Source organism: Taurulus bubalis (genome assembly GCF_910589615.1).
Source record: "Taurulus bubalis genome assembly, chromosome: 2".
In the NCBI taxonomy this organism is placed as follows: Eukaryota; Metazoa; Chordata; class Actinopteri; order Perciformes; family Cottidae; genus Taurulus; species Taurulus bubalis.
Window position 1 is genome coordinate 9,487,364 of NC_136590.1, and position 12,880 is coordinate 9,500,243.

Below are 12,880 nucleotides of genomic sequence, written 5' to 3' on the forward strand. Positions count from 1 at the left end.
TGTACAATTAAGGCAGTTCTAAAGGCGAAAGGGGGTCAAACACAGTATTAGTATGGTGTTCCTAATAATCCTTTAGGTCAGTGTACAATATACATGATACAAGTGTGATACAATGTAATGCATCGATTCTTTTTCAGGTGTTGATGACATTATCTGTTAAATAAATAACTAACATAGAACAATACCCTAATAAAATTGTGAAATTAAGTTTGATTATGTTAAATAGATGTATGTCGTTATTACTTACACAACCACTGCAATGTTTTTTACATTAAATGGTTAACAAGGAGCTGATCATTTTTGAGAAATTGTACTGTATTTAAACACACACTCAATCTAATTCACTGAAAGAAAAGCCTCCTGCTTTAAGCATTGTTAAAACACCACACTAACCAAAAGTGTAAACACTGTAGTTTTCCTCTGGTTTATAGAGGATTAAAACACAGTCAGAGAGCAGCATGGTGCACAATACAAGCTCACAGCCTGGACCGCAGGAGTCACGGGATGCTGTAAGCCGGCCTCTGCAAAAAATATTTCTCTTGACCAGAAGACATGAAGACTCCGGCATCCTACCCATGTAGGAAATGTCAAATTTTAAAATATTTACACACATATAAATGATCTGTACATTAGTGAATCCCTCACATATCATAATGCGACCTCTCTTCTTGCCCTTCTGTGGTTGATTTGCAACGAAGGCTCAACACAGTGAACCCAGACATCAGCTTATAGGTGATCCAGACTCTGCAGTGTTGCTATTTAAAGAATTATTGAAAAGCCTGAGTGAACCATTTAATACCGTGGATCAGTCTCTGTCACCTGCAGATGGAGGGTTTAGGAGCTTAATCAGGGTTTTATCTGTACTTTCTCTGGAACCCGACTAAACCTCTTTGGTGCCTGCAGCATAAAACTAGTGTTCGGATAGTTTCAGAGTATTTTTCATGTCTCTGCAATCAATTGTGTTGTCTGTTATGAGTGTAGATGAACTAGAAAACGTTCCTAGTCTTTTATTAGTCGGTTATTTTATGTTTACATACGTGATAAAGTCAAGACTTTTCTCATCCTATTCATTACCAAATTGTTGGCCAAACTATGATCTGTATCCCAAGTTAGCTTTTTATGGTTGTGAATGTGAACACCAATAACTTACTAATACGACTTAGGTTAAAACAATTCACCAAATAGTTCATCAACACAATTTTACTGAGCTACTTTTCCTCTGATTGAAGGACGGCCCTGCTCTCCACTGTGCCAGTCACCCTACAATTATCATCTATTCCAGAAAATGCTTGTCAGGCTTATTGAAAATGAACACAATCAGCAGCAGCAGCAGTCCTAAATAAACAGTACAGCTGAACTTTACATCAGGACACACATCTGTAAAATTGGTCTAATGTGAATATGAATCACTGTCACCCAGTGAAAAATAGTGATGGAAGACTGCATGTTTCCAGTGAATCATTTTTATTGGGAAAAACATTGTTATACTATTAAAAGCATCAAATTGCGTATAAATAGATGGATTTCATCTCTTTGCAGTTCATAGAAAGAGGACAAAAGAGAGGCCGTGGGTGAAGTCATCAGCAGAACTGAAAACCTTAATCAAGGAGAACGTCATTTTTAATAAAACACCTCCGTTTTCTTTTATTCTTGTAAACATTTTGATATCGTCAAGTATGTTTCTTCGTCTCTCAGGCACACCAGAGTATCCAACTGAAGTAGCTAAAAGGCACACAGCATGCAGTCCTTGCGTGGGGAAATAAAATATATGACATATGCTAGCACTCTGTTTCAAAGGTGTGGGGAGATTGCAGAGCAGCCTGAGTGTTTGAGTCCAAAGGGTTTGACTTCACGTTCAGCCACTTCAGTGCTGGCATGTCAGCCAACTTCTCTACTGGTATTTCTGTGGGACAAAATAATAATAAAAAACAGAGTAAACTTGAGCTCAAGGCCTATAACAAAATACAACCCTTTGTGTGAGTATAATATTATTACCTGTGATGCCATTTCCCTCCAGATTAATCCTCTCTAGTGTGGCTATTTCAGTCATCTTATCAGGGAAGATGGCAAAGCTGTTATTAGCCAAATTGATGCAGGTTAAATGCTTCATTTCTCCCAGGATGTCGGGCAGTTTGGTGAGAACATTTCCTCGCAGGTCCAGTTCTGCAAAAGATTTCAAGACAGGCGTAAATCGAGGGTTGACTTGTTTGTTCTTCTGCCAACATTTGTGAGGTGAACACAAGACTGAGTCCATGAATCAAATAGCTGCAGTGTATTATCCACTACCTTTCAGCCTCGGGAAGGTTGAAAAGACTTTGCTGGAAACGGACTTCAGCTCATTGTCAGCCAGTGTGACAACGCGGATGTTGTCTGAGACACTCTCGAGGACCTTAAACACACCGTCTGGGAAGGAAATGAGTTTGCAGTTTGACAGGTCTGCAGGGAAGAATAAGAAGATGATTATGAGCTCATGAAGCTTTAACACAGCTTCTATAATTAACAAACACTTGGAGATTTAAAGTTATTTGAAAAGACAAATGTTAGCCTCTGCCACCACCTGCTGGTGAAATTCTGAAATGGCATTAAGCAGAATATTAAATCAGGGCTATTCATTCAGCAGAATATTAAATCAGGGCTATTCATTCAGCAGAAAGAGTGAGTGAGTGAGAGAAGGGATATTACCCAGTGTATCGCTCCCCTCCTCTACGATTGCATTAATCCTCCGGGCCACTCTTGCGACTGCCTCAGCCATTTTTCTGCTATAACTGTTCCTAAAGAAAACATTACATTACACATTACACTTACACATACTTTATGCACGAGATGTATGACACCCAAATACTAATTACAGTAACCAAAAATGACTGACTAATGTATATTAATTGAACACTTACATTGAGTCAATATTACGTTAGGGCTCAATGTATTCTTAGGGTATGGTTATATTACACACATATAACACATCATTGTAACAGAATCCCCAAAACAATTCTCATTTATCATTGGAGTAATATTATAATATTAAGTAACTTATTTCGTTTTGTTATAATATCAACAAATCTAAGTTAATATTTTCTGTAAATTGAGAGGTACCGATATCACTCACATGCGTATGCAAGTTAGTATTTTGAAGGTTTTCATAAGTTAAGTAAAATAAATAAAGGTACGACAAGAAGTACACCTACAACTTGAGAAAATATTAAATAATCTTTTGTAAATAATTAGTGATGACAAGCCCCAAAATGTGTTATGCTTTCAGATTAGTTGATGGATCTCATAGTACATAATTAATACTCTGTAATACAAGCAGAGGTGGAAGAAGTATTCAAATATTGTACTTAAGTAAGAGTACAAATGTATTTGCCTCAAAATATAAATCCATACATGTAATTCAAGTAAAAGTACTTATTTTGCAGAATGATATTATTGGGTTAAATATAGGATACTTAATGTATACATCACTTTAATGTTTCACTTGGCAAAGGTGGGTGAAAATGTGATGACTTTATATGCTGCTGGGAAACTTAATTTATGATATATAATACATGATTCGTCGTTTATATTTTTGTCTGAATGATATAAATCAGTAACAAAGCTGTCAAAATGTATGTGCTAACGTAAAAAGTACAATATTTCCCGTCTGAAAAATTGACTACAAGTCAGTTTGCAGGAAGTCAGTCAATGCTGTCGAAATAAAAAGTCCACAAAGAAACTTTAGTGTCGTTAGTTAACGTTACTTGCGGTGAACTTTACTTCACGTTAAAAACAAACGTGGCGCTGATAGTTTGGACCCATAAGAACATACTTCCTTCCTCTAAAAGAGGATAAGTACAAGTCCATATAAAATAAGCTTTGGCCCTCAAACAGACTAATACAAAGACTGCCTGTTGAACTCCACGTGGTAATTATTTAAATAAAGCACCGTTTAATTTAAAGCACACCAGGAAGACACTTACCTAAACTAGAAGCTACTGTTACAGGACCTGACAGCTGTTAGCTAACGTTAGCTGCAGCAGATCAGCCACAGTCTAATTTGGCGAGTGTGTATTTTTAGCCCCGCTGAGGCCAGTTCACCTGAATGTTTCTCTCTTCATTAGAAAAGTAAGATTAGCAACACTTCACATAGTAACGTGTAAAAGTCGTTGTTGCTAAGTAAAGCTAAGTAAAGAATATACGAGGCTACTAGCAAACATTGCTGGTGAACGCTTCAATTCACGAGCGTCAGTCCTGCGCTGTCAAGTTGCAGGCGATGGTTCAGCCTAATTTAAGTAACAACATTGATAAATAAAAACAAATAAAGAAGCAATTTCACTTATTAAGGAGTCGTGTAATACTTATTATGAATACTTATTATGTTTTCTTTCGTCGGTTAATGTTGGGTAACAAGTCTGTTTTTTCAGCATATTCAAAAGTTTTGTATCTGATCGGCTATGCTTCTCTACTTTGAATACCTATAGATTATATATATATATATATATATATTTTAAATATAGACTTTTCCCATCCACATATTTGCATTAGGAAGTTAAGAGTTGTCTTACCTCCCACTCCTGGCCAACTATTCCCAGTTTCAGTACTAGTCATGACTCAAATGGCAAATTCCTGGTTAGTCAGGTTATTTTCAAAAGGACTTGAATACAATGAGCTCTCTCTGGCTTCAGGTGAATAGTTTACTATTGTTAAGGACTATAGCTGCCACTCAACAGTATTTGCTGGATATTCCTACAATGCTGTATTTTGATGTGGCACCGTTGATGACTGAAACACTCTACAACTAGAAAAGTCCACCTCTTTTGGTGTGTTGGTTCTCTTGTACACATAGTTGAAGGTAAATATGTCCGTGATCTGAGTGATGACACACATAGGTATTGTGGATATGTTTGTTTGTGTATGTGGTGTTTTAGACAGCATAAGCCAAATCTGAGAAAACTGTGCTTTTAGGCAAGGTATCATCAACCAAAACCAAAATACTTGTTCCATTGTTTGATATAGATATATAAGATGTTTGATACCGACCTCTGCTTAAAATAACCTTTGTTATTACACTATAATTAACAAAACATAACAAATATTTATAATCCATGTGCAAAATGTACATAAATACAATTTATTTAATATTTACAATAAATATACATTAATTTACAGTTACACAAATGTACTGTAGAATAAAAAACAGTGCTGGAATATTCAATAACATTGCCATTTCATGTTTACATTGATGAAATTGACAAGGGAAATATAATTGTACATTACATTGTGACATCTGCCCACAACTGGAAGGCTGGATGCTATTGTTGACTTTGTATTTCAGCACATCTTAAAATATCAATGTTCTCCTTACAAACCAGAGCTCACATCACAAATTAAAATCCCATCTCTGCACATGGATCAGCTACAATCTTACAGTACACAGTGACAAACGTCCAAGAGCTTTCTCCTCCGAGCTAAGTGTTTCTGTTTGTTTTTCAGACATTGGCTGCTCCTGCACAGCATGTTTTATGCCGTTAGCACCGCTCAGCAACACAGGTCATGTTTGGAGGTGGTCGTAGCCGTCACTGGCAGCCGCATTCATCCACGATCATGTCCTCGTGATGTCGGAGGAGCATTTCTCTCTTCTCGTAGTACAGCATGCTTAACGGGCTCATTTTGGTTGGGGCACAGCAGGGTGCTACCACTCGGTCAGGGTGGTAATGCTTCAGCAAACTCTGGAAAAGAAAAACACAAAAAAAGAGGATTTAGATTAAAATACTCCATTTCTGTAAATAAAGATACCAAGAAATACAAATACTTAAAATATGGATTCATTATGAAAATAGTTTCTGGTTAAATTGTTGAATATATTTTCTCTTTCTAGTCTTGTTTCCGTCTGCAGTCCCAAGTTACCTTCCAACAGCAACCAGTTCACCTTGCTCTATCAGTGATAATGCCAAATACTGTAGGTCCAGTATACAAGCAGAAACACACTGATGTGAATCTACTTAGACTCAGATAATGAATCCGTTATATTCACAATAACAACATGAATAGATAACTAACCTGCATGTACGCATGATTTGTTGGATTCAGGTTTTCCCCCAGGGGACCAGGGCAGGAACCCTCACAGCGATAGGCGTTATATCTTTTAGGAAAGACGATCCAGGACCCCCAGCCGATTTGATTAAAGTCGACTTGCAGGTCGACTCTGCGACAGAGAGAATTCTCCGTCCCTGTGTTGGACGCCTGCGGGCCTCTCACTGTTTGCTCGATCTGGCCACGTTTGCTCCTGCGCCTCCTCTGCCACCGGGCCCTCTTGATTTCAGCGGGGGACAAGAACTTGGATTGTTCGGCAGTGTGAAGTAAGCTGGCTCTGGCCTTGGAGCTCTCATCAGAGCCAGTTTGTGAGAAGACGACCAACAAGGCCCGGTTACTGATGTCCTGCTCTCGTCTCGGGCTCGCCACAAAGACGGGCTGATCGGGGAGCGACAGGCCTCTCTTTGTCTTCTTGCCCACTCTTCTTCTTCTTGACCCTCTTTTTTGTTGAACTCTCGCGGTCGCTGATTTTTGTCCGAGCCAGCTCAACAGAGGTTCTGTCATGTTGAACACTTTCCAGCTCTGTGATGAAGTGACCAGTGATGATTCAGTCAGAAGCCCCACCAGCTGCTGCTCCTGGCAGCCCTTCTTGTGCGTATGGCACGCCTGGCCATGCTGGTGATAGACCTCCACAGTGATGTTGGAGGCATTCGCTGTCCGAGGAAGCCGGATTCTCAGCTCTGCCGCCTGTATCTGCTTGTCTGCTAGAAGGGCCTTGAGGTCAAAGGTCGCAATCCAGCTCCTCTTACTAGACATCAAGCCTAATGTTGTGAAAAGAGAAAAATGAGCAGAATAGTATCAGACAGCTTAGAATTATAATTCACACCAATAATGACAACACATAATTGCCAGTGAACTTTTCAGGGAACGCAAACTGCACCCAAAATGTTAACTGCAGGAATGCTATATTTAAATGTTGGTAAATATGATCTCCTTCAGCCATTTTTTTCTTTACTTGAGTGAAGACTTCCTCTGGGAAACAGTATGATGCATCTAGTCATAACGGCCGCTACAGCAGTATTTCTTTAAATGTGTTTGGATATAACCAAGCGTTTAAACTTAAGGCAAATTACACTCCACAAATAGTGTGAAATAATAGATTTTTTTTTTACACAGCTAATTCCATGGTAGCTATCTTTTTAATACCTAATTAAAAATCTGATATTTCAATACTCTTATAATCTCTTCATACGCAAAGAATCCTTCAGCATCACTATGTTGGATAAAATTTGGAAAAATAGGAGATCACACATCTTTTGGGGCTGTCCAGTAGTTCAAGGGTTTTGGAAAAATATCAAAGCAGAAATTAATAAATCGAAGTGGAGGTATCCTTAGACCCATTGATATTTCTGATGGGGTCCATACCGGAAGATTTAGGGGACACAGATCTGAGGTATATTAAGCGTATACTTTTAATGATTGCCAGGAAAATTAGAACTGTGAACAGGAAGGATGCAAAACCACCAACCATAACTCAGTGGAGACAGAGACTTAAACAGGTTCATACAATGGAAAAAATTCTTGTGTATATGTAGATGCATACGCATTTGTCGGTGTAGATGTGTATGTAAAGGTTATACTATAAGCTAAACTATTGATACTAATATTACTGTTTTGATTATTTACTATTTATTTTATTTAAATGTCGAGGACTGTTCTGTTGTGTTGAAAATACAAAAGAAAAAGTTTAAAAAAGAAAGAAAGAAATTAACCTATACACTGTGAGAAAAATGTTTAGTGAAACAGTGAAATACATCTTTTGTTTAAAAGATATGTGAATATGTGTCTTAATAACTGAAATATATGCATGTAAATGTCAGGCTGACATCAGAACATTGTTAATTATTGTGCATTCCCAAACCTCAACAACCAACCATCATTACCCATATAAATCACGGGATTTATGTTCCTTGTGGATCCAATCTCGTCTTTTGTTTTGCAAAGTGAGTTGTGAGGAGAATGCTAAAGGTCCAATATAATTCCCTTTGATAACTTCTCCGATGACTTCATGATGAGTGCTTGATTTCTTAAAAAATAATCCACTCATTGTTCTGGTGCTGCGCCCATATCTGTAATGGGGCTCTCATTGTGATTCAATGGACAGGTGTGGTTCAAATTAATCTAAAGGATTAAAAGCATTTTAATTTCTTCTCTGTCGTGCATGTGGCCAAGAAAGACTGTTGATCAAACGTGCCAACCATCCTCGCCACTCATCCACTCAAACCAAACACCGATCCGAAACCAATCATTTAACACGTCTCTCTCTGCCTCTCCTGGCTTCTGCATATCCTCAGTCAAACAAATAGGTAGCAACTCTAACACCTCGCAGCTATGTGAAATTAGACTCAGCAGCAGGGAGGGTCGTCCTCTTGTTGGCTGCTTGTGCCATTAAATCCCGAGCTCTAATCTAATCAAGCCAAGTGTGAAAAAAGAACTAAGGGAAGTTGTTGATTTGACTTAACAAGAGATTTGTATAGGGGGATGTCTGGCGAGATATCTAATCAACATCACCTATTTAAGTAAAAAGAGGTTTGCTTTGAGAATTAGACAGAAACCCGTCCTTTTCACACGCTGATCCCTGCATGGTTATTCACCCCCTGACCGGGATGTGGATTCAAACCCTCTGAGGTCGTCTGGCTCGCAGCTTTGACAGCAACGCTTGAGCCACCAAAAAAAAAAACTAACATTTCAAAGGGCCTTTATAAGGTAAAGAACACGATCTGACTTTGACCACATAGCTGTGCAAAAAAACATTTAGGAATAAAGACGCGAATACATTCCCCATCATCTCGTTGTCTCCCATGAAAATGAAAATCTTACTTTTAGCCATCACACTCTTCACGGTGTCTGCCTGCTTCGTGGTGTATTGCTCCATATTATCCGACGGGCTGGAGAAGTTGCTCTTGAAATTCCTGTAGAGATGCATCATGTAGGTTGGCAGGTGGTGCCCGGATGATCGATCCATGACGTGGAAAGGCTGCTGCGACCGCAAATACACTCCATCCCTGTTTTTATGGATCCCCTGAGCGAGCAGCACCAGCAGAGATGCGTGCAGCGCCACAGCCAGAGCTCCCACTGAACGCATGTTTTGGGCCGGTTAATGACACATTCCTCTCCTCGGAGATTAGGGGTGTCTTATATACCCTCACCCACCCCCTTTTATGTTTAACAAGTAGCTGAGAACATTAAAGGAAATTGACATGCGTCCTCAAGACTTGTTACCTGACAGCTCATCATCCATTCTGTTGGTAATGAGGCGCCTGGGTGCGTGTTTACAGGAGCGCAGCTCTTTGTTTGCGCCATGTTATTTGGGCTTCTACAGCCCGATTCCCCATCCTTGGATTAATTGTTTCAGCTATTTGGCTTACACTAATTGTTAGGCTTTCCAATAGTGTAATATCGACTGAATACCGTCTGAAATGACCTATGCAGGAGAACCATTGGGCTGCTGCATGTGCTTATATGACCACAGAGTAATGAAACATTACTAAGATCACTCAATTATCAGGACTATCAGGATGATTAATCACTCAAATAAGATATAGATCCAAATGCAACATGCATAGGCTACATTCATACGTGTTTATATACATATACAAAGTAACAATGACAAACAATATAGTCTATGCTTATAATCATATACTGTTCATATGTGGCTTTAAAGTTTATATGTTGTCAATATTACATTTGTACTGATTGCATCATTCTTTTATTTTGGATTTCCACACTATTATTCTATAGTACTAACAACCCTTTAATACACGTTTTAAGTGGTGGATCGTTGATATTTGCATGAAACATAGTTCAAGCACGCCGTATTTTTCGAACTGGCTTTTCAATATATATATAACTTGGACGTGAAGATTTATGCTTTGTGAGACTGGCACGGAGCATCCGAGGATGACCATGGACTGCGCATGCGCCGTCCGTCGTTCATACACATAGCGAAATCCTTTTCCTCGTAAATTTCCAGAGAAAGGACCCCAAAAAAATCAATGGATGTTGTTTTTTCCCTTGTAGTCTGAAGAGAGAGCAGTGCACAGCGGCTTCATCCTCCACGGGACAAACCCGCTGCATAAACACATGTTTTCTTAAAAGATTGACGCTTTTCCCCCCACCGTGTGCTGAAATGGTGAGTAGCTTTAAAGTTTACGGCTCTTGTTGCACGAGACTCGACAGGCGAGAACTTAACGTTCACGCGTTTTGGGATGCTAAGACTCTCCCCGTTTCTGAGCCCCTTTGAACATTAAACAATGCATGATCAATTATTTTTGGCTAAGCATTTTGGATAAGAGTGATGGGTGTCTTCATAACGCGAAGTGTGTGTGTGGCTGATGGGCATACGTGTGCTTGACACCCCCCCACACACACACTCATGGCTGCACTGCATCTTGCCACTGATTTGGTCCCAGGAAGTGATGAAGGATCTAAAGTTGGGGACACTTTGACCTCCAGTTGGTAACCACACACACACACGCACACACACGCACACGCACACACATGGAGACAGATCGATGTAGATGTATGCTTTTCTTTTCTTTAATAAAACATACATTTTCTAAACAACAACAACAACAGCAACAACTCCCAACATGGATAAGATTAATAGCATTATATCATTTTCTGTCCTGAATGTTTTTTTGTTTTTTTTAATATTGAATACAAAATAAAATAGTCAATGGGCCATTTACTGTACTAGCTTCTTCATTCAAGAAGACATGGCTGAAAGCTCTGAGAAGCTGTAAGTAGACCTTTCAGTATATTTTATTACAAAGATCAAGCATTAACTTATGTGCTTGAATATACTATGTTATGAATTGGCAACATATAATGTGTTGTTATCAGCTCATGGGCTCAAAAAGACATTTAGTCTGGAACATGTTTGGAATGCAATGCAAACACAATATAGGCTATCACTCAATACATTCTGTCAGTGCAAAAATAATGCCCACAAGACATGATCAATGTTCAGACATGTTCATTCTTCCCATTAGGTGTAATGTAAAGTATGAAAAGTCCAAAGCGCAGGAAGACAAAGCCCAGCATGCCGTTTGATGTACTGTCGTCCCGGCTGTGGTTTGATTTATCCGTGCAGCTGGGATCAGTCTTCTCTGCTCATATCACTTTACCTCACATCCCAGGGGAAGACAGAAACTGCCTCTTGACAAGCGAGAGAGCGCAGATCAAACCGTGGACATCACAATTAATCAAGATTGAGAGCATGAAACCCCTCGATGAATGGACACCATTGGGATCATAAATGATTGAGCTATTTATTCTCGCCTTATCTTGATAAGAGGAATAGAACAGAAGCGTTACTCAACCCAGGATTAATTCCAACGGTTGCTGATTTTCTGGTGTTAAAGGTTGTTTTATTATTAACTACTTATGGGTCCTGGGGAAATTGGTTGGGAACAGAAAAAAATCAAAATGGGGGTCCAGTTAGAGTTCAAACCAGAGTTGCTTCAAAAAGCATGAAAAATAGTTGATTTGATCTATTAAATATTTTAACGTTTCACTGTTTTGATCCAAATCTGCAGCCTTTTGGAGTTGAAGTAGTTATCATAAGATAATAAACCTGAAATCTTTGCCACAGTGCAATGGATAATCTTTACCACAAGGTGTCATATTTGCTCACTGGACTCAAGTGGATATTTAATATCCCCCAAATGTCTCTCCTGGGGTGATCTCATTGTAATTTCATCTCCCCAAAATGTTGGTGATATATTCAATACTTGTCAGCAAGAAAACAAAGAACAAGTTAATATTTCATGCATATAATAGTCATTTTCATTCTCATACTGCACATAGCAGCTGAACTTTGGCTGAGGTGAAATAGTTTAATTTCCCATCTCCTTCTTTCGTGTTGCTGTTAAAAGGCTTTTAGCAAATTGGCTTTTTGGGGGTCAGACAGACTCCAGACCTGAGAAAGGATTCGGGATAAGACAGGTGATATTAGCCTTATGCCTTTTTTTTCCATTGGGGTCATTTAGAAGAGAGGAAGCAGAACATCCAAACTGTACTCTGCTTTATCGCCATCTAATGAATCAATCAGAAGGAAATGAATGGTTTGAACCTGTCAGAGTAACGGCACATCATTTGGTAGCTTTAGTGTCGCTTTATTTCATTTATATTCAGTATATTTTAGTGCTATCTATTAGACAGCTTCTTGTTTCCTGATATTTGTAATTGCTCTTACAAAATTTCACCGAGAAAAGGAAATCGTTTCTGATTGCTCACTCACTGGATTGATTCATTCACGTTCTGCCGTTTGTGGGCAATGAGAGGGTTGTGTTTCACAATCATTGTGTTGCGAGAACATCTGAGTCTTGGCCTGCGTTGCTGCAGGAAGGAAGGAACAAGTGTGGCAGCAGTAGATTTAACGTGCATATCTCCAAAACCACTCTTGATTTGGATATCATCTTGTGAAAGACTGTTGATTACACACACTTTGGTCAGAAAATGTTCTCGCACTCAGTCAGAAAATAAACTTGATCTTGTTTCGCGTTTGCTTTTTTGTAGTCATAGTTGTTGTCAGGAATGAGGGATTTTTGTGCAGGTATAATATCACTGGATTCTGTTTGCTTTGTTCTTGCTTCATACAGCCCACATGGAGGAAATAGGACACTTAGTGCATGACGAGATGGTCTGACCTCCGGGTTACAACTGTAAGAAGGAGAGCACACAGCCCATTGCAGCTGAACCTCAAGCTTAAATCTAAGTGTTTGCCCAGCTGTAAGCCTGTTTGCCTTCAACATGGCACATGTTAACCGCTAATGAATGGAGTAATTAGAGCATCGTAGTGAATTAG

General features: G+C 39.1%; 2 protein-coding genes across 4 annotated transcripts; both read right to left on the bottom strand.

Annotated features, from left to right (window-relative positions):
• Positions 1–1,453: 1,453 nt before the first annotated feature.
• Positions 1,454–4,192, bottom strand: lrrc20 (leucine rich repeat containing 20). Of its 3 annotated transcripts, none has more exons than XM_079214347.1 (5): positions 3,957–4,192; positions 2,683–2,771; positions 2,287–2,403; positions 1,996–2,163; positions 1,454–1,903 (listed from the first exon to the last, which is right to left on the bottom strand). In XM_079214347.1, exons 2-5 carry the CDS (start codon positions 2,750–2,752, stop codon positions 1,779–1,781), a joined length of 480 nt encoding a protein of 159 aa, XP_079070473.1. In that variant the 5' UTR covers positions 2,753–2,771; positions 3,957–4,192; the 3' UTR covers positions 1,454–1,778. The 3 variants fall into 3 exon arrangements, with proteins under 3 accessions (XP_079070473.1, XP_079070471.1, XP_079070472.1); XM_079214345.1 differs by having other exon boundaries at positions 2,287–2,436; XM_079214346.1 differs by having other exon boundaries at positions 2,287–2,436; positions 2,683–2,765; positions 3,957–3,980.
• Positions 4,193–5,552: 1,360 nt separating this feature from the next.
• ndr2 (nodal-related 2) lies at positions 5,553–9,154 on the bottom strand (the record flags this gene model as incomplete). The annotated part of the gene is made up of 3 exons (XM_079213943.1): positions 5,553–5,705; positions 6,037–6,830; positions 8,890–9,154. The coding sequence occupies 3 exons, from the start codon at positions 9,152–9,154 to the stop codon at positions 5,553–5,555; spliced, it is 1,212 nt and encodes a 403-aa protein (XP_079070069.1).
• Positions 9,155–12,880: the final 3,726 nt, after the last annotated feature.